The 19,280-nt window shown below is 60.0% G+C and overlaps 1 protein-coding gene across 1 annotated transcript; it reads right to left on the reverse strand.

The window, feature by feature from the left end:
* Positions 1 to 989: 989 nt before the first annotated feature.
* Positions 990 to 18,183, reverse strand: C3 (complement C3). Its single transcript, XM_075725216.1, has 40 exons — positions 18,113 to 18,183; positions 17,153 to 17,345; positions 16,026 to 16,185; positions 15,690 to 15,760; positions 15,515 to 15,609; positions 15,353 to 15,435; positions 15,177 to 15,267; positions 14,758 to 14,860; positions 14,439 to 14,559; positions 13,970 to 14,085; positions 13,538 to 13,684; positions 12,476 to 12,688; positions 12,185 to 12,379; positions 11,627 to 11,788; positions 11,420 to 11,549; positions 11,121 to 11,192; positions 10,452 to 10,652; positions 10,040 to 10,151; positions 9,621 to 9,706; positions 9,135 to 9,274; positions 8,841 to 9,053; positions 8,474 to 8,540; positions 7,951 to 8,037; positions 7,660 to 7,863; positions 7,278 to 7,353; positions 7,041 to 7,200; positions 6,763 to 6,858; positions 6,477 to 6,627; positions 6,194 to 6,357; positions 5,494 to 5,652; positions 4,818 to 4,968; positions 4,624 to 4,675; positions 4,305 to 4,392; positions 3,786 to 3,875; positions 3,101 to 3,206; positions 2,707 to 2,796; positions 2,401 to 2,487; positions 2,001 to 2,084; positions 1,430 to 1,565; positions 990 to 1,131 (listed from the first exon to the last, which is right to left on the reverse strand). Exons 1-40 carry the CDS (start codon positions 18,181 to 18,183, stop codon positions 990 to 992), a joined length of 4,965 nt encoding a protein of 1,654 aa, XP_075581331.1.
* Positions 18,184 to 19,280: the final 1,097 nt, after the last annotated feature.

The raw sequence follows: 19,280 nt of genomic DNA on the forward strand, positions 1-19,280 counted from the left end.
AGACCCTTCCCCAGCTCCGTTGCCCTTCTCTGGACACGCTCCAGCACCCCAATGTCCTTCTGGTACTGAGGGGCCCAAAACAAGACACAGAATTTGAGGTGCAGCCTCACCAGCGCCGAGCACAGGGGGACGATCCCTGCCCTGTTCCTGCTGGCCACACTATCCCTGACACGAGCCAGGATGCTGTTGGCCTCCTTGGCCACCTGGGCACACTGCTGGCTCATGCTCAGCTGGCTGTCAGCCAACACCCCCAGGTCCTTTACTGCCAGGCAGCTTTCCAGCCGCTCTTCCCTCCTCACATCCCCTGTGATACCTCCAAGACCCTGTTGTCCCCTATGGAGCACCCATGTCCCCTGCAGAGCCCACATGATCCTGTTGTCCCCTATGAAGTCCCCATGACACCTATGAAGTCTCCAGAGCCCTGTTGTCCCCTGTGGTGTCCCCATGACCCTGGCATCCCCTGCAGGGTCCTCACATCCACAAAGAGTCTCCATGACACCATCATCCCCTATGGAGCGCCCACGTCCCCTGTGGGGTCCTCCCAACTCCAGTGGCACCCACAGAGTCCCCATGACCCCTATGGAGTCCCCACAACTCCGTTGTCCCCTATGGAGTCTTCACGAGCCTGTTGTCCCCTACGGGGTCCCCATGATCCCATCATCCCTTACAGGACCCCCATAGGCCTGTCATCCCCTACAGAGTCTCCACGGCCCCTGTGGTGTCCCCCATGACCCCCATCATCCCCTACGGTGTCTCCACCACCCTCTTGTCCCCTACAACGTCCCCATGATAACTATGAAGGCCTCACCACCCTGTTGTCCCCTATGGTGTCCCCATGATCCGTCATCCCCTACAGTGTCCCCCACATGTGACACCCCACCATGCAGATCCAGAGCCAGGCTGTCAGAAAGGACTTTTTTTTAACTCCAAAAAAGGGGGGCAAGAAGGGGCAGCAGCGTGGGGGGCACCCATGGGTGGGGGGCACTCGCTCAGGATGGACACCCGAACATGGTCATGGACTCGGCGAACTCAACGAAGTCTTGACAGAGGGTTTGCAGGTCGGGCTCCTGGCACGCCGCCTCCGAGGGCCATGCCTCCAGCCACGTGTCCTTGCTGATGAAGTAGGAGAAGCTGGAGACAGCAAGGAGACAGAGGGGACATGGGTCAGAAGGGGGTGGTACCCTGGGGGGTGGGACACACAGGGATGGACAATGGGGTGCACAACCCTGTACAAGACACTGGAGAATCTTGGGCTTCGGGGGGATGCGCTTGTGTACTTGGGTGCCAGTGTCACCATGTCCATGTGTCTCTGTGTCCCCATGTCCCATCCACCCATGTCCCCAGTGTCCCATGTCTCATGTTCCTGCGTTCCCGTGTCCCCACAGATGTGGCCCCATCCTTGTCCCCACACGTGGCCCCATGTCCCTACCGTCTGCCAGTGTCCCACAGGTCGCTGGCCATCCCCCAGATCAGGTAGTCCTCGCCGATCTGGAGCCTCAAAGCGTCTCGGCACTGCCGGTGGCTCACGAAGGTCCGGTTGCTTCCTGCTGGGGCCTCATCGGTGCCTGTCCCAGGGGAGGACACACAGGTGACATGTCACCTCCACCCCAACACAACAGGGACACCTACTTTGCCATGTCCCGCGGTGGGGACTCTCAATCCCCAGGGAACCACTGGCATCCTTGGTGGCACCACCCCACTGGTGTCACTAGCTCCCTCCAGCTTTCCCCCGCACCTTTGGATGTCTCCACTCCACCTGGGTGACACCAGCCCTCATGGGTGTCCCCAGCACCCTTAAGTGACACCAACCCACCTGGGTGCCCCTTCCCAGCAGGTGTCCCCAGCACCGTTGGGTGATGCCAACCCACCTGGGGACTCCCAAGCCACCCTAGTGACACCAACCCACCTGGGTGTCCCTATCCCTGGCTGTCCCCAGCCCTAGGTGACCCCCACCATGTCCCTCAGGGTGGCTTTGTCCCCCACCACTGGGGTGCTCATACCCATCTTGATGATGGAGAGGATGGTCATGAAGTAGTTGTCATGGGACGGCGAGTGCTCCGTTGCCATCAGCTTCACCTTGTACACTGGGGAGGGGGACATCACCGTGTCACCTCCACCCCTAGACAGCACCCCACACCACGGTGGCCCTTCAGCATGTGGGGGGCCCTCTGTCCCCCCCTTTCCTCCCCATGTCCCTCTACATCCCCACCTGTCCTTCTTGTCCGTCCATGTCCCCCTGTCCCCTCCTGTCTCTCCATGCCCCTCATGTTCTTCTATGGCCCTTCGTGTCCCCATCCATATCCTTTACAACCCCTCTGTGTGCCCCAACTCCCCCCATGACCCCATCTCCCCCACTATCCTTCCATGACCCCATGTCCCCCCACGTCCCCCATGTCCCACCGTAGTCAACTCCCGGCTCGCAGGCACGCTCAATGCGTTGGTTGACGGTGATCGGGACTTCTAGCTTGTGCCGCATGAAGCAGTTTTCTGTGGGGACATGGGGACACGGCCATGACAAGGTCTATTGTGGTAGTGACATGTCCCGCCATAGCAGGGACATGTTCCACCATAGCAAGGACATGACTCCATCACAGTCATGACATATCCTGTCTTGTCAGTGACGTGTCCCATCACAGCCATGATGTGTCCCATCACGGTAGGGGTGTTGACCCAGTCTGTCCCTGTGTCTCTGTGTCCCCATCTCACCTTCAGCGCAGTGGCACACGTCCCCGTAGCAGATCTTGCTCAGTTGCCCATCGTCCTTCTCCGGATGGTAGAAACGGGTGCAGCGGTCATCTGCAGGGACACAGGGACATGAGGGGACACGAGGTGGGGGACACAAGGGACCACTGGGAGATGTGGGGACAGAGTGGTGACACGTGGAGGGAGAGGGTCAGCAGGAGATACAAGGGGACATGGGGACACGGGGAGACATGGGGACACAGGCATGGGGAGAAGATCAGCAGGGACATGGTGGGCAAAGGGACAGGAGGGGACACAGAGGGAGGACACAGAGAGGACTTTGTGGAAGCAGGGAGCACAGAGGAGAGCGTGGGAATGGAGGAGACATGAGGGTGACACAAGGGGACATGGGGCACACCGATCTTGTAGTAGCTGTAGACCGTGACGGCCGCGGGCTGGATCAAGCCCACCTGGAATCGCTGGTGGGCTTTGAAGGAAAAGCACTCCTGGGCCTTGTGCGAGATCTGGGGACACGGGGACACAGAGACATGGGGATGGCAGTCAGCCAGGCTGGGAGTCAGTGCCCCAACACCCAGCCTGGTCCTGTCCCCAGCCATGTCCCCATGCTGTCCCTATCCATGACCTTGACCCATCCCTGTCCCTGTCCCCACCCCTGAGACCCTTTTCCCGTCCCCACTTCTTCCCCATCCATGTCCCAAACTTCATTCCCATCTCTGTCCCCATTCCGGTCCCTATCCACGTCCCCAATCCCACCTGCATCCCCATCTCATCCTTGTCTCAATCCTGTCCCCACCCGTGTCCCCAGCTTCATCCTCATCCCTGTCCCCATCCTGTCCCTGCCCATGTCCCCAACTCCATCCTATGCCCATCCTTGTCCCTGTCCCCACCCTGTCCCCATCCCTGTCCCATCTTGTCCCTGTCCTCATCCCCATCTTATCATGTCCCCATCCCTGTCCCATCGTGTCCCTGTTCCCATCCCTGTCCCATTTTGTCCCCATACCTGTCTTATCACGTCCCCATCCTGTCTTATCTTGTCCCCATCCTCATGTCCCTCACGCCCCCCACGTTCCCCGTGTCCCCACCTTGTCGAGGTAGATGACGAGGTTGCTGCGCTCCGACAGTGCTTGGTCGATCTCAAACTTGGAGATGTACCTGTCCACCCCCTCCGTGAGCTGGGGACAGGGACACGGTGACACCGGGCATGCAGGACATGCAGGGACACATGGGGACACGCAACCGCATCAGGATACGGGATGTATGGGCACAGGGGCACATAGGGACATGGTGATGTTGGCCACATGGAACATGCAGGGATGTGTGGCCATGGCAGTATGCAGGGGACTTGCAGAGATGTGGGGACACAGGGGGACATGGGGACACGGGGACACATGGCCATGGAGGGAAAGGCAGGGACACAGGGATGCAGTGGCACAGGGGAATATGGGGACACAGTGACACATGGGGACACATGGGGATGTGGGGACAGAAGGATATGGGGGACACACATGGGGGTTAGGGAGATGTGGGGACATGGTCGGACACGATGGCACAAAGATGAAAAGTGCTGCGTCTCCCGTGTGTCCCTGTGTCCCTGCACTCACCCTCCTCAGGTCCTGGATGTCAGGCGAGAAGCCCGTGAGCATGGAGACGTCGAGGATGGACATGGTGGCATCCACGTTGCCCAGGTACCTGTTGGGACAGGGCTGAGGCCACCCACCTGTCCCCAACTGCCCTACTGTCCCCAGCATCCCCATCCCTGGTGTCTCTGTTCCCAAAGATCCCTACGGGACAAGGTGGGGCTGAGCCCTGTTTGTCCCCAACATCCCCATCCTTTTCCCTGATGTCCCTGTCCCCAGCATCTCCATTCCCCTCCCTATCTCCAATGTCCCTGATGTCCCTGACATCCCCAACCTGTCCTACCTGGTGCAGATGTTGAGCTTGATGGAGCGGACGATGCCTTCCTGTTCCTTGCCTGTGGGGGGACATGGGGACAATGAGGGGACATGGGGGATATCGAAGGCAACATGGGGTGCCATGGACGGTACACAGAGAGGACATGGGGAGGGATACAGGGGGACATAGTGAGGACATGAGGGGGTACGGGGGGGACTCACCTGCCTTCACATCCTCCACCTGCACCTGCAGGTCGAAACTCTCACACTTGTTGTCCTTGTCGGGGACCTTGGCATTGTAGATGGTCACCACTGTCATCGTCCCCTTGCCTGTGCCCTGAGCTTTCACCGTGAAGTCCTCGTTGAACTTGGTCTGTGGGGAGAGGGGACACTGGGGAGGGACAGGGACATCCCCTGGGAGGGACACGGAAGGCATGGGGCATCCTGGGCCATGGAGTCATGCTGGAACACGGAGGGGGTGTAGAAGGGACAGGGACATCCCAGGAGATGGAGGGGACAACAGCATTGCAAGACACAAAGGGGACAGGGACACTGAAGGACATGGAGGGGACAAGGAAATCAGAGGACGTGGAGGGACACAAAGGGGACAGGGACATTCCAGGTCACAGCAAGGGAGGGGACAAGATCAGCCTGGGACATGGAGGGACATGGCAGAGACATCCCGAACCTTGGAAGGACACAGAGGGGACAGGACATGAAGAGGACATGGAAGGGACAGGGACACCCGAGGCCATAGCGAGGGGACAAGATTGTCCTGGCACATGAAGAGACACAGAGGGGACAGGGACATCCCATGGACAGCAACAGCAGGGCAAGCAGTGCTGCATCCCCATGGTCCTGATGGTGACGGTGACAATGGTGACAAGGGCGCCAGTACCTCGGCAGAGCGTGCCACCAGGGCGTTACGGGCCTCGATGCGGTAGGTCACGGCATTGGCACGGCGCGGCAGCAGCACCGACACGTCAAGGTTGATCTCGAGCTGCCGCGGAGCTGACACCTGGTACTGGGCCAACGCTTGGAATACCAGGATGGTGGCCTGCAGGGACACCTGTGTCACCAGGGCTTGGGGACACCATCTGGAGCATCCCCAAAGTCCCCTGGGTGGCACTGAGCCCGGGGTGACCCCAAGTCCTGGGGCCACCTGATATCACCTGGAACATACCCTTGGGCGTCTTATGGAGCAGAGGTGTCCCCCAGGGACAGGATGTGTCCCCTGAGGGTCCCCAGGGTCTAGAGGTGTCCCCAGGGACTGGGGTGTCCCCCCTTTTGGTTTTTCCAAAGCCCGTGAGATCCCGTGGGACCAGGGGTGTTCCCCAAGGACATGCCATGTCCCTGGGGCATCCCAAGGACCCTGAGGTTACTCCCAAGCCCTGAGGGGTCCCCCAATGCTTTTGGGGTCCCATGGGACCAGAGGTATCCCCCAAGAGACATGCCATGTCCCTGGAGTCTCCAGGGCCACAAGGTGACCTCTCAACCCCCAACAAAGCCCTCAACCCCTATCTTCCATGGGGACCCCTTCCCCATGGCAGCGGGTGCGAGGACAGCACCCATGGGTGCCAGGGGGGTCCATAGCCCACCTGAGTGGATCCGTAGCCACCACCAAAGTAATTCTGCTGGGCAAGCCAGCGGGCCACTGGCCCCACCATCTCCGACTTCTCCATTTGCAGCAAGGCCAGCAACGCATAGGACGTCCCCTCGATGTTGTAGGTACGGGCATTGCGTTCCTCCCAACGATTGCCCTCTGGGGTGACATCGGTCCCTCAGCACCCTTTAGGGATGATTTCTCCCCCCACCAGGTAACCCATAATTACCTCTCCCTCCCCCCCCCGCCAAGTTTTGTCCCCCCTGGTGAGACGTCACCTTTAGAATGCTTCATGAGAATTTTCTCGCTTTTGAGTTTCCCCGCCATGGCCAAGGCATAGGAGGTCAGGGCCACCGTGTAGGGTCTGGCCAGTGACTGGTACCTCCGGGAAAGGTATTCAGCAGCTTTGGTGATGCTCCCTTCCAAGCTCTGGGCAGAAAGGATGGTAAGTTTGGATTCTCAGGTGGCTGCTGTAAGGGTTGGGCACCTCATCTTGTCCTTCTACGTGACAGGTGCCGGTTGTCCCCCCTCTCCCCATGTCGCGTTGAGGACTGGGCTACTCACATTGACACGGTCCTTGCAGATCTCCCGAGCCTCCTGCAGTGTGATGAGGACAAAGGCTGTCAGTGACACCTCGGGCTCGGCACCCTGGTAGCCTCCCTGAGTGACAAAACGGAGGGAAAAAAACCTCAGGATTGTGGTTTTCACAACAAGCTCTGTCCACCCAACACCCGTCCCTGCCACCCATCATAGTCCTTTCCCCACAGCTCATTCCAAAAGCCCATCCTCGAGCCAACAGGGCTTTGGCCACCAGCAGGGAGAGGGTTTGGATCCTCCCATACCACCATCTCCTTATGGATAACATAAGCATCTTCCTGGAAAATCCCATCTGGCTTCTGCTTCTCCAGGATGAGCCATTTCAAAGCACCACAAACCACCTCAGGCTCAATGTCTATCAGCTTGATGGCCATGGCAAAGACTTTGGCCACGTAGGCTGTCAACCTGGGGACAGGAGGACCTTAGTGTCATGTCCAACGCTTTCACTCGGACCCGCGGGCTGGTGGCAACATGACCCTCACCAGGTGCTTGCTGGGCGGTCCTTGAAGGCGGCATAGGAGCCGTCAGGTTTCCGGAAAGCAAGTTGTTGGGTGTAACCTGGTGAGGAGACGGTGGTTGGCCAACACAAGGAGCACCCGGGAGTGGCTTCAGGCCACCAATGCCCTCCAGCCATTGGCCAACACAAGGAGCATGCAGCCAAGCTGAGGTAGCTTCAGGCCACCAGCCCACTCCAGAGCACATTCCAGCGCAAACCAGTAGCTCTAGAAATCCCCAAACTGGTAGCACCCAACCCATGTCTTCTTCAAAGTTGCAGGTTTCTTCAGCACCTTGGATGATGGTGACATTTTGAACCCCAAGAGAGGAAACCAGGGGATGCTCCCACCCTTTGGGGGATGCTCTTACCCTTTTTAATCAACTCGATGGCCTCAATGCGGCGATCAACACCGAGGGTTTCCCACTGCAACGTGCTGTCCAGGTAGTGGGTGGCAATGACAGGGGGCGTCATCCCGATCATGTTCTGCTCCCCACAGCCCGACGGTATTGCGATGAGGTGCTTCAGCTTGCTCCCATCGATGGCTTTCTCCACCATGATGGACACAGGGTTGCCTGGACCAGAAGAAGGGAGACATGAAACCGGGAGTGTCCCGCCACCTCCCAGCTTATCCGCACGTGTGTCCCTTCCCCTGCTCTCACCTTGGATGCTGACTTTGGTCTCTGACTCAGTGTTGGGGACAATATCAGAGAGGTTTGTTGCCTTCACCTTCTCTTCCTGTACACCGTCTGTGGGGCAGGGAGGTCAGGATGAGATGGGTGACCCCAAATCCTTCATGTCCCCCCCGACCCTGAGGTGACCCAGCCGTGCCCCACATCTGCAGTAAGATGTCCTTGTCCCTCAAGATGTTCCAGAGCCATACCAGGATGTCCCTTCTCCCTTGAGATGCCCCAGCTCTATAGCAGGATGTCCCTTGTCCCCAGAGATGCCCCAGACCCACAGCAGAACATCCCCCATTCCCCGAGGTGCCCCAGCCCGACAGTGGTACATCCCTTGTCCCCCAAGATCCCCCAGCCCTACCCTTGGTGGTATATCCTTCATCCCCCAAGATGTCCCAGACCCACAGGGAGTCTTCCTTTGTCCCCTGAGATGCCCCAGATCCTTCTCTCAATGGGACATCTCCATGGGGCTAAGACATCCCCAAGACCAGCCAGGGCCACTCACTGACTCCCTTCGTCTTAGGGTCCAGCTCAACTATCTTCACTGTCTTCTCCAACCTCATCCCTTCGGGCTGCAGAGGTGAGAGTCCAAAGTTAAAGGTTGGGCTGGTTTTGGGTCCCCCCTTCCCAACCTCTCTAGGTTGTCCAGGAAAGGTGTCCCAGTGTAAACCAGCACCCCCAGGTCATGGGACAAACTGGGAGAGCCCAGGAGACCACACCAGAGCATCCTGGGGGGAGGATCCTTCATCCCTGGGTATCAACACCAGGATGAAAGTGGAGACAGGGATGTCACAGGGATAGCCTGCTGGGGACATCTCAGGGATGGAGGTGGCACCATGTGGTGGACGCCATGAGCAGCAATTGCCACTCACCACAACTTTCAGCTTCTTCTTGACACCGTCAGCCACTAAGCTGCCCCGGACGGCTGCCTTCACCTCAACGTCATGCAGCCCCAGCTGCAAGGGCACAATGACGAAGGGCACAGCCCACGATGACTGGGGTCTCAGCGTGAGGGTCTGCCGGTAGCGCTTCTTGGAGCTGGAGGCGCTGCACAGGGCTGGGTTGTGCATCAGCTCCACGCGCACCTGCAGGGCACAGAGATGTTGGCCGTGGGGTTCAGGCAGCCGCAGACTCCCCAGAAGCCCAGGCGTGGGTCCCCTGCTAACCTCGATTTCTTCTGTCCAGTAGTTGTAGAGGATGGCACGGATCTCCACCTGCTCGTTCCTCACCACAGAGTAGGGCAGGCGCAGGTCGATAAAGAAGTCCTTCATCACCGTGATCTCATAGGGGTCAGCCACGCACAGCCCTGTGGGGTGGCCCCCAGGGACATGGAGTTCAGGCTTATGGGCTTGCTGGGCCCCTTGCGTGCCAGGGACATCCCCAAGGTTTTTGGAGATCCTTCAAGTCCCATGGAGTCCTCCCAAGGCTTAGGTGATCCTTCAAGTCCCAAGGACTGCCACCAAGCTTTGGGGGATCTCCCCAAAGTTTGAGGCACCTCTCCAGTGTTATGAACCCTTCTAAAATTTTGGATATCCCTCAAACCCCAAGGAAACCTGCCAGGCTTTAGGGTAGCCTTCAAGTCCCAGGAACCACCCCCAAGGTTTGGGGGATTCCTTTGATCCCCAGGGACACTGTCCTACTCCATCACGTACCCTTGGTCTGTGAGAGGCTGACAGCCAGGACCTCCCACGTGGTGATAGAGTCCTTCAGGTACACAGGCACAATCTTTGTGGAGATTCTGGAGAGGATGGGAATGACCAAGGGGGTCATAACCGGCCCCAAGCCAGGCTAGGGAGGTGTAACCAGCCACCAGGCTGGAGTAGGAGCAGTCATAGCTGGTCTTCAAGCTAGACCAGGGGGTTGTAGATGGCCCCTGAACTGGACCAAGGTGACATAGCTGGCCCAAGGAAGCACCAGGTGGTCAAAGGTGGCCCTTTCTGGACTTGGGGGGGCATCATAGCTGGTCTCCAGACTGGGCAAGGCAGTGTCCAGAGCTGGACAGGGAGGACGTAATGATGCTCAAGTTGACCCATGGAGTGGAGGGGGAGTGGGACAAGGGCACAGGGCTCACCCCAGCTCATTGGGCGGGTCCGTCAGCGAGTCCTCCTGCCACAGCCAGCTCTCCGGGAAGAGACTCCGTGAGGTGATGTCTTCGTCACCCAGGAAGTCATCATCCTCCTCACCTGGTGGGGGCAGTGTCCCTCTCAACCATGACTTCAGGGGCTTCACCCCTGGGTGGAGCTAGTATCACCCTAGCATCATCCAATCACCACCCTTGTTTTGCCCAAGCATCGTCTAGGCATCACCCAACTTTCACCCAAGCATTGCCCAAAATTCATCCAAGTATTGCCCAAGGATAGCACAAACAATGCCTGAGGTTCACCTGACCTTCACCCAAGCTTCACTTAAGCTTCACGTAAGCTTCACCCAAGCTTCACCCAACCACCAACCCCGCCATCATCCCACCATTGCCCAGGACTTGCTTCGAGCCAGCTCAAGGTAGAGCTCGCGCTGCTTCTGGTCGCGGATGCCCTTGATGTATTTGCAGCAGTCAAGGAAGGCCTTGATGCAGGCTTCTCCCTCCTGGATGTAGTTGGTCCGGTGCTCACAGCTGTGGCCCATGGGGTTTTCTTTCATGCCGTCCTCACAACACTTGCGCAGCGCCTTGTCCGTGTACTCAGCCGCTGCCAGCACCGAGGCATGCAACTGGCACCAAGTCCCAAAGCCCCTGACCTGAGGGCCATGAGGGACATGGGACACTCTGGTGTCCTTTGGGTTATGGGATGCTGTGGTATCACCAGGAACATGGGACACTTTGTTGTCCCTCAGGGACATGGGATGCTGGTATTCATTGGGATATGGGATGCTGTGGTATCACCAGGGACATGGGACACTCTGATGTCCCTCAGGGACATGGGACACTGCTATTGATTGGGACATGGGGATGCTCTGGTGTCCCTCAGGGACCTGGGACACTGGTGTCCCTCAAGGACATGGGACACTGGTATTGACTGGGACATGGGATGTTCTGGTGTCCCTTGGGGACCTGGGACACCTTCTTATCTTCAGGGACATGGGACAATCTGGTGTCCCCAGGGGCACAGGACGTTTCAGTGTTCTTGGGGACATGGGACACTCCCAGTGCCACCTACCCTTGGTGCCTTTGTACTCCATGAGCTGCAGGGAGCGGCGCTTGCGTTTCGCAGGCTGGGGACACTGGACATCTGGGGAGGGAGAGGACACAGGTCAGGACCTCACGGTGTCACAGCCCCAAACCCAGGTGTCATTTCCCCTTGACATCAGTTGTCACATCCCAAAGCCCAGGGGACACATCCCCCATCCCTGAAGTGTTACACTCCCCCATCCTTGAAGTGCCACATCCCCAAGGTGTCACCTACCCCATCCCCAAGGTGCCACCCCAGGTTGTCCCAGTCCCCAGCATGTCCCCTACCTGCTCGCTGTGGTGTGGCAATCTTCACGTTGGTGATCAGGCTGAGGCCAGCATCAGCAAAGACACCCACGTTGTCTCTCCCGCTGCCTGGGGTGCAGGCGATGTCACCCTTCTCCACCGTGTCCCAAACCTGCGGCCAATGGGCGAAAACCATGACAACCACTGCCACCACCCGGGGACAGCGGAGACGGGGACCCAGACACCCACCTTGGACTGGGTAAGCTTGTTCTTCTTGCTGAGGACAAAGACGCCCTTATCCACGGCCACCAACCCCACACGGGCATTGTGGTCACCCTCGATGCGCAACCGCATGGGTGTCCCCGGTTTGCGCACCCGGTTGTCAGCCTCTGTTGCTCCCTTCACCACCAGCTGCCGGGGGACATGGGGAGAGGGGGTCATGTCCACAGGATGCCCAAAACCAACCTTCACCACGTCCCCAGGAGCTGCCCCATGGGGGAACCCCAATCCCACAGGGTGTTGGAGTCCTCCAGGGGTAGCTGATGGCTGTGCCCTCCACCATGGAATGTCTGGACCATCAGTGGGCCACCTGGGTCACCCAAGGCCCCTCATGAGATGCCCAAGCCCCTCATGGATTATCCAAACCAGCTAAGTGACACCCAATCCCCATCATGGGCCACCCATGCCCCTGAAAGACCACCCAAGCCCTTCCAAGGGTCACCTCAAGGGTCACCCAAGCCACCTCCAAGGCCAAGCTAATGCTCCCAGGGGCTCCCCTGACCCCTAGGACAGTGGGGACACACTCACGGTGCCCATGCAAGTGTCCTGGACATCAACCCAGACGGAGTCAGCAACAATCTCGCCAGGCATCACATAGTAGTAGGCCACGATGCGGAAGGAGGGTATGAGGTCAGCCGTCACTGGCAGCGACATGGTGACCAGGGTCTGGCCGGCCTCATGCCGCTGTTGCCCGACATGGACGATGTGTCCCTTGCTCATGATCTGTGGTGGGCAAGGAAAGGCAGGGTTAGAGGGCACCTGGACACCTAGGTCCCCAAGATGGGGGGCAGCTGGTTGGCAGAGGCCAAGCACTCTCACCAGGTAGGTGAAGTATGGGACAGAGTCACGGACGGCATTGTTGTTGCTCTTGAGGTGGAAGTTCACGGCGAGGTTGTCGCCAGGCTGTAGCTCGGTGCCCCCCACGGCCAGGTGGAGGAAGTTGCCGGAACCACCCTGGCTGTGGTAAGCTTCGACAGTCATCTTCCGCGAGGTCTGGCGGCTGTGAGGCAGCCCCACCTGGTCTGTCCACACCTGCAACACAGGAGACACAGTGGTACTTGGTCAACAGGGAGAAGCGTGGACCTGAGCAGGGGTCAGCATGGAGGTCTTGGCATGGTAGAGGTCTTGGCTGTCCTGGTCTCCCTGACCCCTGCTGCACTGGTCCTTGGTCAATGGTGATCATCTCCTTGGTCAACTTGATCACCTCTGTTATCCTGGATGTCTTGGCCACTCTGGTCAACTCAACCACCTTGGTCCCCTTGACATTGGCCCTCCTGGCCCTTGGCTACCCTGAGCATCTCCGCCACTCCCATCCCCCTGACCTTGGCCATCCTGGTTCTTGGTCACTGGTGAACCAGGCTGACCCTGGCTGCAGGCCACCATGGACACCTTGGCTGCTATGGACATCTCTGCCAGTCTCCCTGACCTTGGCCATCCTAGTCCTTGATCACCCTAGATGTCTTGGTCAACACAATTGTGTTGGCCGCCATGGTCTCCCTGACACCAGCCATCCTGCTCCTTGGTCAACGGTGACCAGGATAGCCCTGGTCCTTGGTCACTCTGGACATCTTGATCACCACAGTCATCTCAGCCATGCTGGTCCCCCTGACCTTGGCCATCCTGGTCCTTGGTCAATGGTGACTGAGGTGGCCCCGACCCTTGGCCACCATGGATGTACGGCCATCCTGGTCCCCCAGTCCTGCTGTCCTGGCCCTTGGTCAATGGTGACCATGCTGGCCATGGTCCTAGGTCACCCTGAACATCTCAGCCACCTTGGTTGTCTCAGCAAACCCAACCCCCAGGTCACTTCAGCCACCTCTGTCCTCAGCCCACCTTGGCCACCCCAGTTCCAAGGCCACCCCAGTACCTATCCCCACTCACAGTGATTTGGACACTGTCTTTGTTGGCCGGCATGTTGAGGACCAGCTTGGCTGTGCCATCACGCTGGGTGGAGACGAGACCCTGGAAGCCTTCAGCCTTGACGGGGACACGTGGAGCTGGGGACCCATCTGGGTTAGTGACATAGACCTGCAGGGGATGCGGTGTGACATGAGGACATTACACGGGGATGTGGCATGAGGGACATGTCACCTGGTGCCATCCAGGTGACATAGGGACAGACCACGGTCCCCAGGCCCTCTCCAGGTGACACAGTTATATGGCATGGGGACAGACCCTAGTCCCCAAGTCTCCTCCACTCACAAACCCCCAGGCCTGCCCCATACCCATCCTGATGCTGGGGACCCTGGTACCATGGGGGTCCTGTGGGCCAATGCCACCACCGTCCCCAACCCTGTCCCCAGACGCCATTACCATCAGATCAAAGGGCATCCCCGGCTTGAAGTACTTGGGGGTGTGGGTGAAGTGGATGGTGTACGGGGACGTCACGATGTGGATGCCAGTGCGCTGTGCCTCCACCATGTCACTGCCTGCGGTGGCCACGGGAACGGCCATGTCACCCTGCGCCAGGACAGGGCTCCCAGTCCCTCCAGGGACAGCCCTGTCTGACCTTGGGTGGCCCCAGATGTCCCCATCCCCACCTGTCCTCATCCTTGCTGTCCCCAACCCCACCTGTCCTCATCCTTGCTGTCCCCAACCCCATCTCTCTCCATCGTCTGCTGTTCCCAGCCCCACATGTCCCCAGCCCCACATGCCACTGCTGTCCCCATCTCCCTATGTCCCCATACTGAAGACTGGCAGAGACATAGATCCTGTGGCCTCACACGTCCCTGCTGTCCTTATCCCCCCAAGTCCCCTGTGTCCCCATGATTCCCCTGCACACCTGACTCGGTGAGTACGGTGACGGAGACGTAGAGTGAATGTCCCACCAGCTCCTGGAGGTTTGGGAATCGCTGCTGCAGGTTGGCCATGGACAGCGTGGCTTCCCCGTCCCCGTCGGTCACCTGCGGCATGGAGTTAGTGGGACAGGGGACCAGGATGGGGACAGGGATGGGAATGGGGATAAGGGATGGCAGAGCTCAGTATGAGACAGGGATGGGGACAGGGATGAGGAGGGGATGACAGGGCTCAGCAGGGGACAGAACTTAACAGGGGACTGGAATAGGGATAAGGGATGGGGACAGGGACAAGGACAGGGTCACCTGGACACGCTGCAGGGACTGGGGGATGCTCTTCTTCTCGTCATCCACCATAACGCCGAAGAGGGCGAAGGCTGTCCCCTGCACTTGCTTCCCATACAGGTACCTGGGTTCAAGCCATCACTGTCACCGTTAACCCATCCCCATGTGCCCCATCACATCCACATCACTGTCACCCCATGTCCCCACACCCCCTTGTCATGCAACCTTGTCACCCCATTGCCCCATGTCCTCGTCACCCTCTCCCTGCCACTCCACATCCCCATGTCCTCCTGTCACTCCATCACCCCCGTCACCATCACCACCACCCCCATCACCCTGCATCCATGCTACCCCCTCATCCCAGAGGACTTTGCACCTCACACCACCACCCATGCAGGTTTCACCCCCCAAAATGAGCAGTTTTGGAGTCCCCATCCCACCTGGCTGTGATGGACACCCGGAAATCCTCCTTCCGGTCGATGTAGAGGAACTTCTCCTCTGGCTCTATGACCACCTCAAAGCTTGGCAGCACTGTGGCAGGGACACCCAATGGACCAGGGCATCCAGGACAGACAAAAGGGACCCAGGTGTCTGGGGAACCCCCACCCCACCTTACCATACTCCTTGACTTCAAATTGGCTGCTGAAGACCTGTTCTGGTGATTCTTCAAATTTGGCCATTATTGTCCATGTCCCCAGGCTGGAAAAGTTGGGGCAGGGTGAGGGGACAAGCCCGGGGCCACAGATGTCCCCGGGCCAACCTGGGAGGTGGTGCCAACCTGACGACATCAGGCAGGTTGTGGTTGAGGGAGAAGACGCCAGTCTTCGTTGGCGAGGACACAGGCACTTGCTTGATGATGACATCATCAGGCGTCTGAAGGGACATGGAGTGGTTGGAGACGGTGGCATGGGTGTCTGTGTCCCCATGTCCCTGTGTCCCCAGCAGGCACCCACCTTGATCTCCACAATCACCGTCTTGGACACTGGGTTCAGGAGGTGGCCCATAGCGAAGAGGCGACAGAGCACTGGGAGGGGACACAGGGGACAAGGTGAGCTGGGATGGTGCACGGACATCCAGAAATGGGTGCTGGACCCCAAAATGGGTGCTGGGTCCCAGCGGAGATGCTGGGGGGTATCTCCAAATGGGTGCTGGACCCCAATGGGGACATCATGGGGAGGTCCCCTAATGGGACGTCGGTACCCCAAGGTGCTGCGGAGGGGACCCAACACCCCAAGGTGCCACCAGCACCCCAACATGCCATGGTGAGACCCAGCACCCCAAGGACACACCAGTGGAGCCAGGGGTGTAGATGGGCTTGTCGGTCTGCACAAAGATGTAGCCGCTCTGGAGTGAGACCAGCAGCACCTTCTCCAGGATCACGTCTCCCACCCGTGCCGTCACCGAGACAAACCGCTTCCCCGTTGCCGGTGGCAGTGCCTTGGCTGACACCTGCGGTGACAGAGGACACCAGGTGGCACCTACACCACAGGGACAGGGCAAGGGACAGCAGATGGCACCCATGCCCAGGGAACGGGGCTGAGGATGCTGGGTGACAGTCCCCAAGGACTCCAGGGTGACCATCATCAAAGACCCAGGGGTCACCATCCTCTAATCATAGCGTGACCATGTCCAAAGAGCCTGGGGTGACTGTCCCCAAAGATGCAGAGGTGACCATCCCCATGGACCCAGGGGCCACCATCCTCTAATCATAGGGTGACCATCTCCAAGGTCCCTGGAGTCACTGTCCCCAAGGACCCGGGGTGACTGTCCCCAAAGATCCAGAGGTGACCATCCCCATGGACCCAGGGGCCACCATCCTCTAATCATAGGGTGACCATCTCCAAAGTCCCTGGAGTCACTGTCCCCAAGGACCCGGGGTGACTGTCCCCAAAGATCCAGAGGTGACCATCCCCATGGACCCAGGGGCCACCATCCTCTGATCATAGGGTGACCATCTCCAAGGTCCCTGGAGTCACTGTCCCCAGGGACCCGGGGTGACTGTCCCCAAAGATCCAGAGGTGACCATCCCCATGGACCCAGGGGCCACCATCCTCTAATCATAGGGTGACCATCTCCAAGGTCCCTGGAGTCACTGTCCCCAAGGACCCGGGGTGACTGTCCCCAAAGATCCAGAGGTGACCATCCCCATGGACCCAGGGGCCACCATCCTCTAATCATAGGGTGACCATCTCCAAAGTCCCTGGAGTCACTGTCCCCAGGGACCCGGGGTGACTGTCCCCAAGGACCTCAGAGCAACCATCCCCAAAGACACTGTGGTGACCACCCTCCCCCAGGTCCCACCAGCCTCACGGAGATTCTCCACCATCTCGTATAGGGTTGAGCCCCATGGGCCACTCTCCCCGGGGCGGGAGGAGGCAGTGACCGGCAGGGAAGTGACACGGGGGTGGTGACGTACTTTGATGGTGGGGGTGGCCAACATGCCGTCAGCGGGGCGCAGTGGCACATTGGTCTGGTAGAGCATGTGGCGCTTGAGGGGAAAGTCCTGCACCATGATGATGGCCTCGGCGGCGGCGGTCAATCCTGGCGCCTGCACCACCACCCGCTCCTCCGTCTCCAGCCGCAACACCGCCGGTGTCACCATCGTCACCCTGGGGACACCGGCCATCACGGGGGGCTGGCACAGGGTCCCCCAGAGCACCCTGGCAACCTCACAGAACCCAGAACCCCCCCACCAAATCTGTCCCCACAGCACCCTAGGGACCCCCGGTCTGTCCCCCACAGCACCCTGGGACCCTATGGCAGCCCAGGGACCCCCCAATCTTCCCCATGGGTCTGAAGCAACCCCAAATCCCCTGATGCACCCCAATATCCCCCCATTGTCCTCCAGCACCCATCCTTGGGGGGGGCCTGGAAAGGTGGCTCCCGTCTGGGGTGGGGGTCCTGGTCAGGGGGGGTCCCGGGCAGGTTGGGGGTCCCTGGCAAGGAGGTCCCAGTTAGGGTGGGAGTCCCAGACAGGGGGGTCCTGGTTTAGGGGGTCCCAGGTATGGGGGTGTCCTTCAGGGTGGGGGATCCTGGCCATAGGGGGGTTCAATCTAGGGTGGGGGGTCTTGGTTGGGGAGGGGGTCCCAGCCATTTGGTCCCAGCCAGGGGGTCCTATGGGTGGGAGATCCCATGGGTGAGGGAATCTCAGGGTGCAGGGATCCCATGGGTGGGGTGGAGGGTGTCCCAGAAGAGGGGGGGGTCTAATGGGTTGGGGGGATCCCATGAGGATCCTAAGGTGAATCCCAAGGTGTGTGGGGGGTCCCAAAAGATGGGGTCCAACGGGCAGGTGGAGTCCCATGGGCACATGGGGGATCTGGGTCTGGGGGGGTGGTCCCATGGGTGGGGGGGTTGGGTGGGGGTCCCCATGACTCACATTTGGGCATGGGTGGGGGCCGCATGCAGCAGCAGGAGGCCAAGGAGGAGGGGCGGCACCAGAGCCCCCATGGCTGTAGCGGGGGGACGGGGACGGGAGATCCGATGGGTCCCTTTATGGTGGCGCCGCTGGTTAATGGGTAACCAGCGCCCGGACGGCGGGGCCCACCCACACCAGCACCCTAGACACGTGGGTCCACCCATGCCAACGAGGTCCACACGCCTGCGTCCACCCATGTACAAGGGGGGGGGGGCCCAGATGCCTGGGTCCACCTGGGTGGGTGTTGGGGAGGGTCTGCCTGGGCCCACCCGTGCCAAGGGAGTCTGGGACCAACTTGGGGGGGGGGGGGGGGGTCCCCCAGATCCTTGGGTCCACCTGGCTGGGGGCTGGGAACCGCAGGATGCCTTGGTGCACCCACGTGGGGGGTGGGGGGGAGGAGCTGCCCGGACGCCTGGGTCCTTCCTCATTTCGGGGAAGGCGGCTGGCAGGGGGCCACCGGGAGTTGCAACACTGCATGGGGGGGGCGGGGAGGGATACCTGAGGGGGGGATGCGACGGGGAATGGGGGGACGCCAGGGGACACCCATGACCTTCCTGGATCGTGGGGTGGGGGTGGGCAGGACCCAGATGCCTGGGGCCCCTCCTGGATCCCCAACACCTGGGGGCCCTCCTGGACCCTTGGTGGTACCCCAACGCCTGGGTCCCCCCAACACCCGGACACCTGGGTCCCCTCCTGGATCCCCAACACCCAGGGCCCCTCCTGGGCCCTTGGTGGCACCCCAACGCTTGGGTCCCCCCAACACCCGGACACCTGGGTCCCCTCCTGGATCCCCAACACCTGGGGGCCCTCCTGGGCCCTTGGTGGCACCCCAGCGCCTGGGTCCCCTCAACACCTGGACGCCTGGGTCCCCTCCTGGACCCCCAACACCTGGGTCCCCTCCTGGACCCTTGGTGGTACCCCAACGCCTGGGTCCCCTTGACACCCAGACACCTGGGTCCCCTCCTGGACCCCCAACACCTGGGTCCCCTCCTGGACCCTTGGTGGCACCCCAACGCCTGGGTCCCCTTGACACCCAGACACCTGGGTCCCCTCCTGGATCCCCAATACCTGGGGGCCCTCCTAGACCCTTGGTAGGACCTGGACACCTGGGTCCTCTCAACACCTGGAT

The sequence above is a fragment of the Pelecanus crispus genome, chromosome 27 (assembly GCF_030463565.1).
Source record: "Pelecanus crispus isolate bPelCri1 chromosome 27, bPelCri1.pri, whole genome shotgun sequence".
Taxonomy (NCBI): Eukaryota; Metazoa; Chordata; class Aves; order Pelecaniformes; family Pelecanidae; genus Pelecanus; species Pelecanus crispus.

Bases quoted from the DNA above. Each gene is read 5' to 3' on its own strand.
- C3 (XM_075725216.1), bottom strand. From the start codon at position 18,183: ATGGGGGCTCTGGTGCCGCCCCTCCTCCTTGGCCTCCTGCTGCTGCAT. The intron at 11,550-11,626 runs GTGGGTGTCTGG...CATTGGCCGCAG, and splicing joins ACAAGCTTACCCAGTCCAAG to GTTTGGGACACGGTGGAGAA. The intron at 9,275-9,620 runs GTACGTGATGGA...GCCACCCCACAG, and splicing joins CAGCCTCTCACAGACCAAGG to GGCTGTGCGTGGCTGACCCC.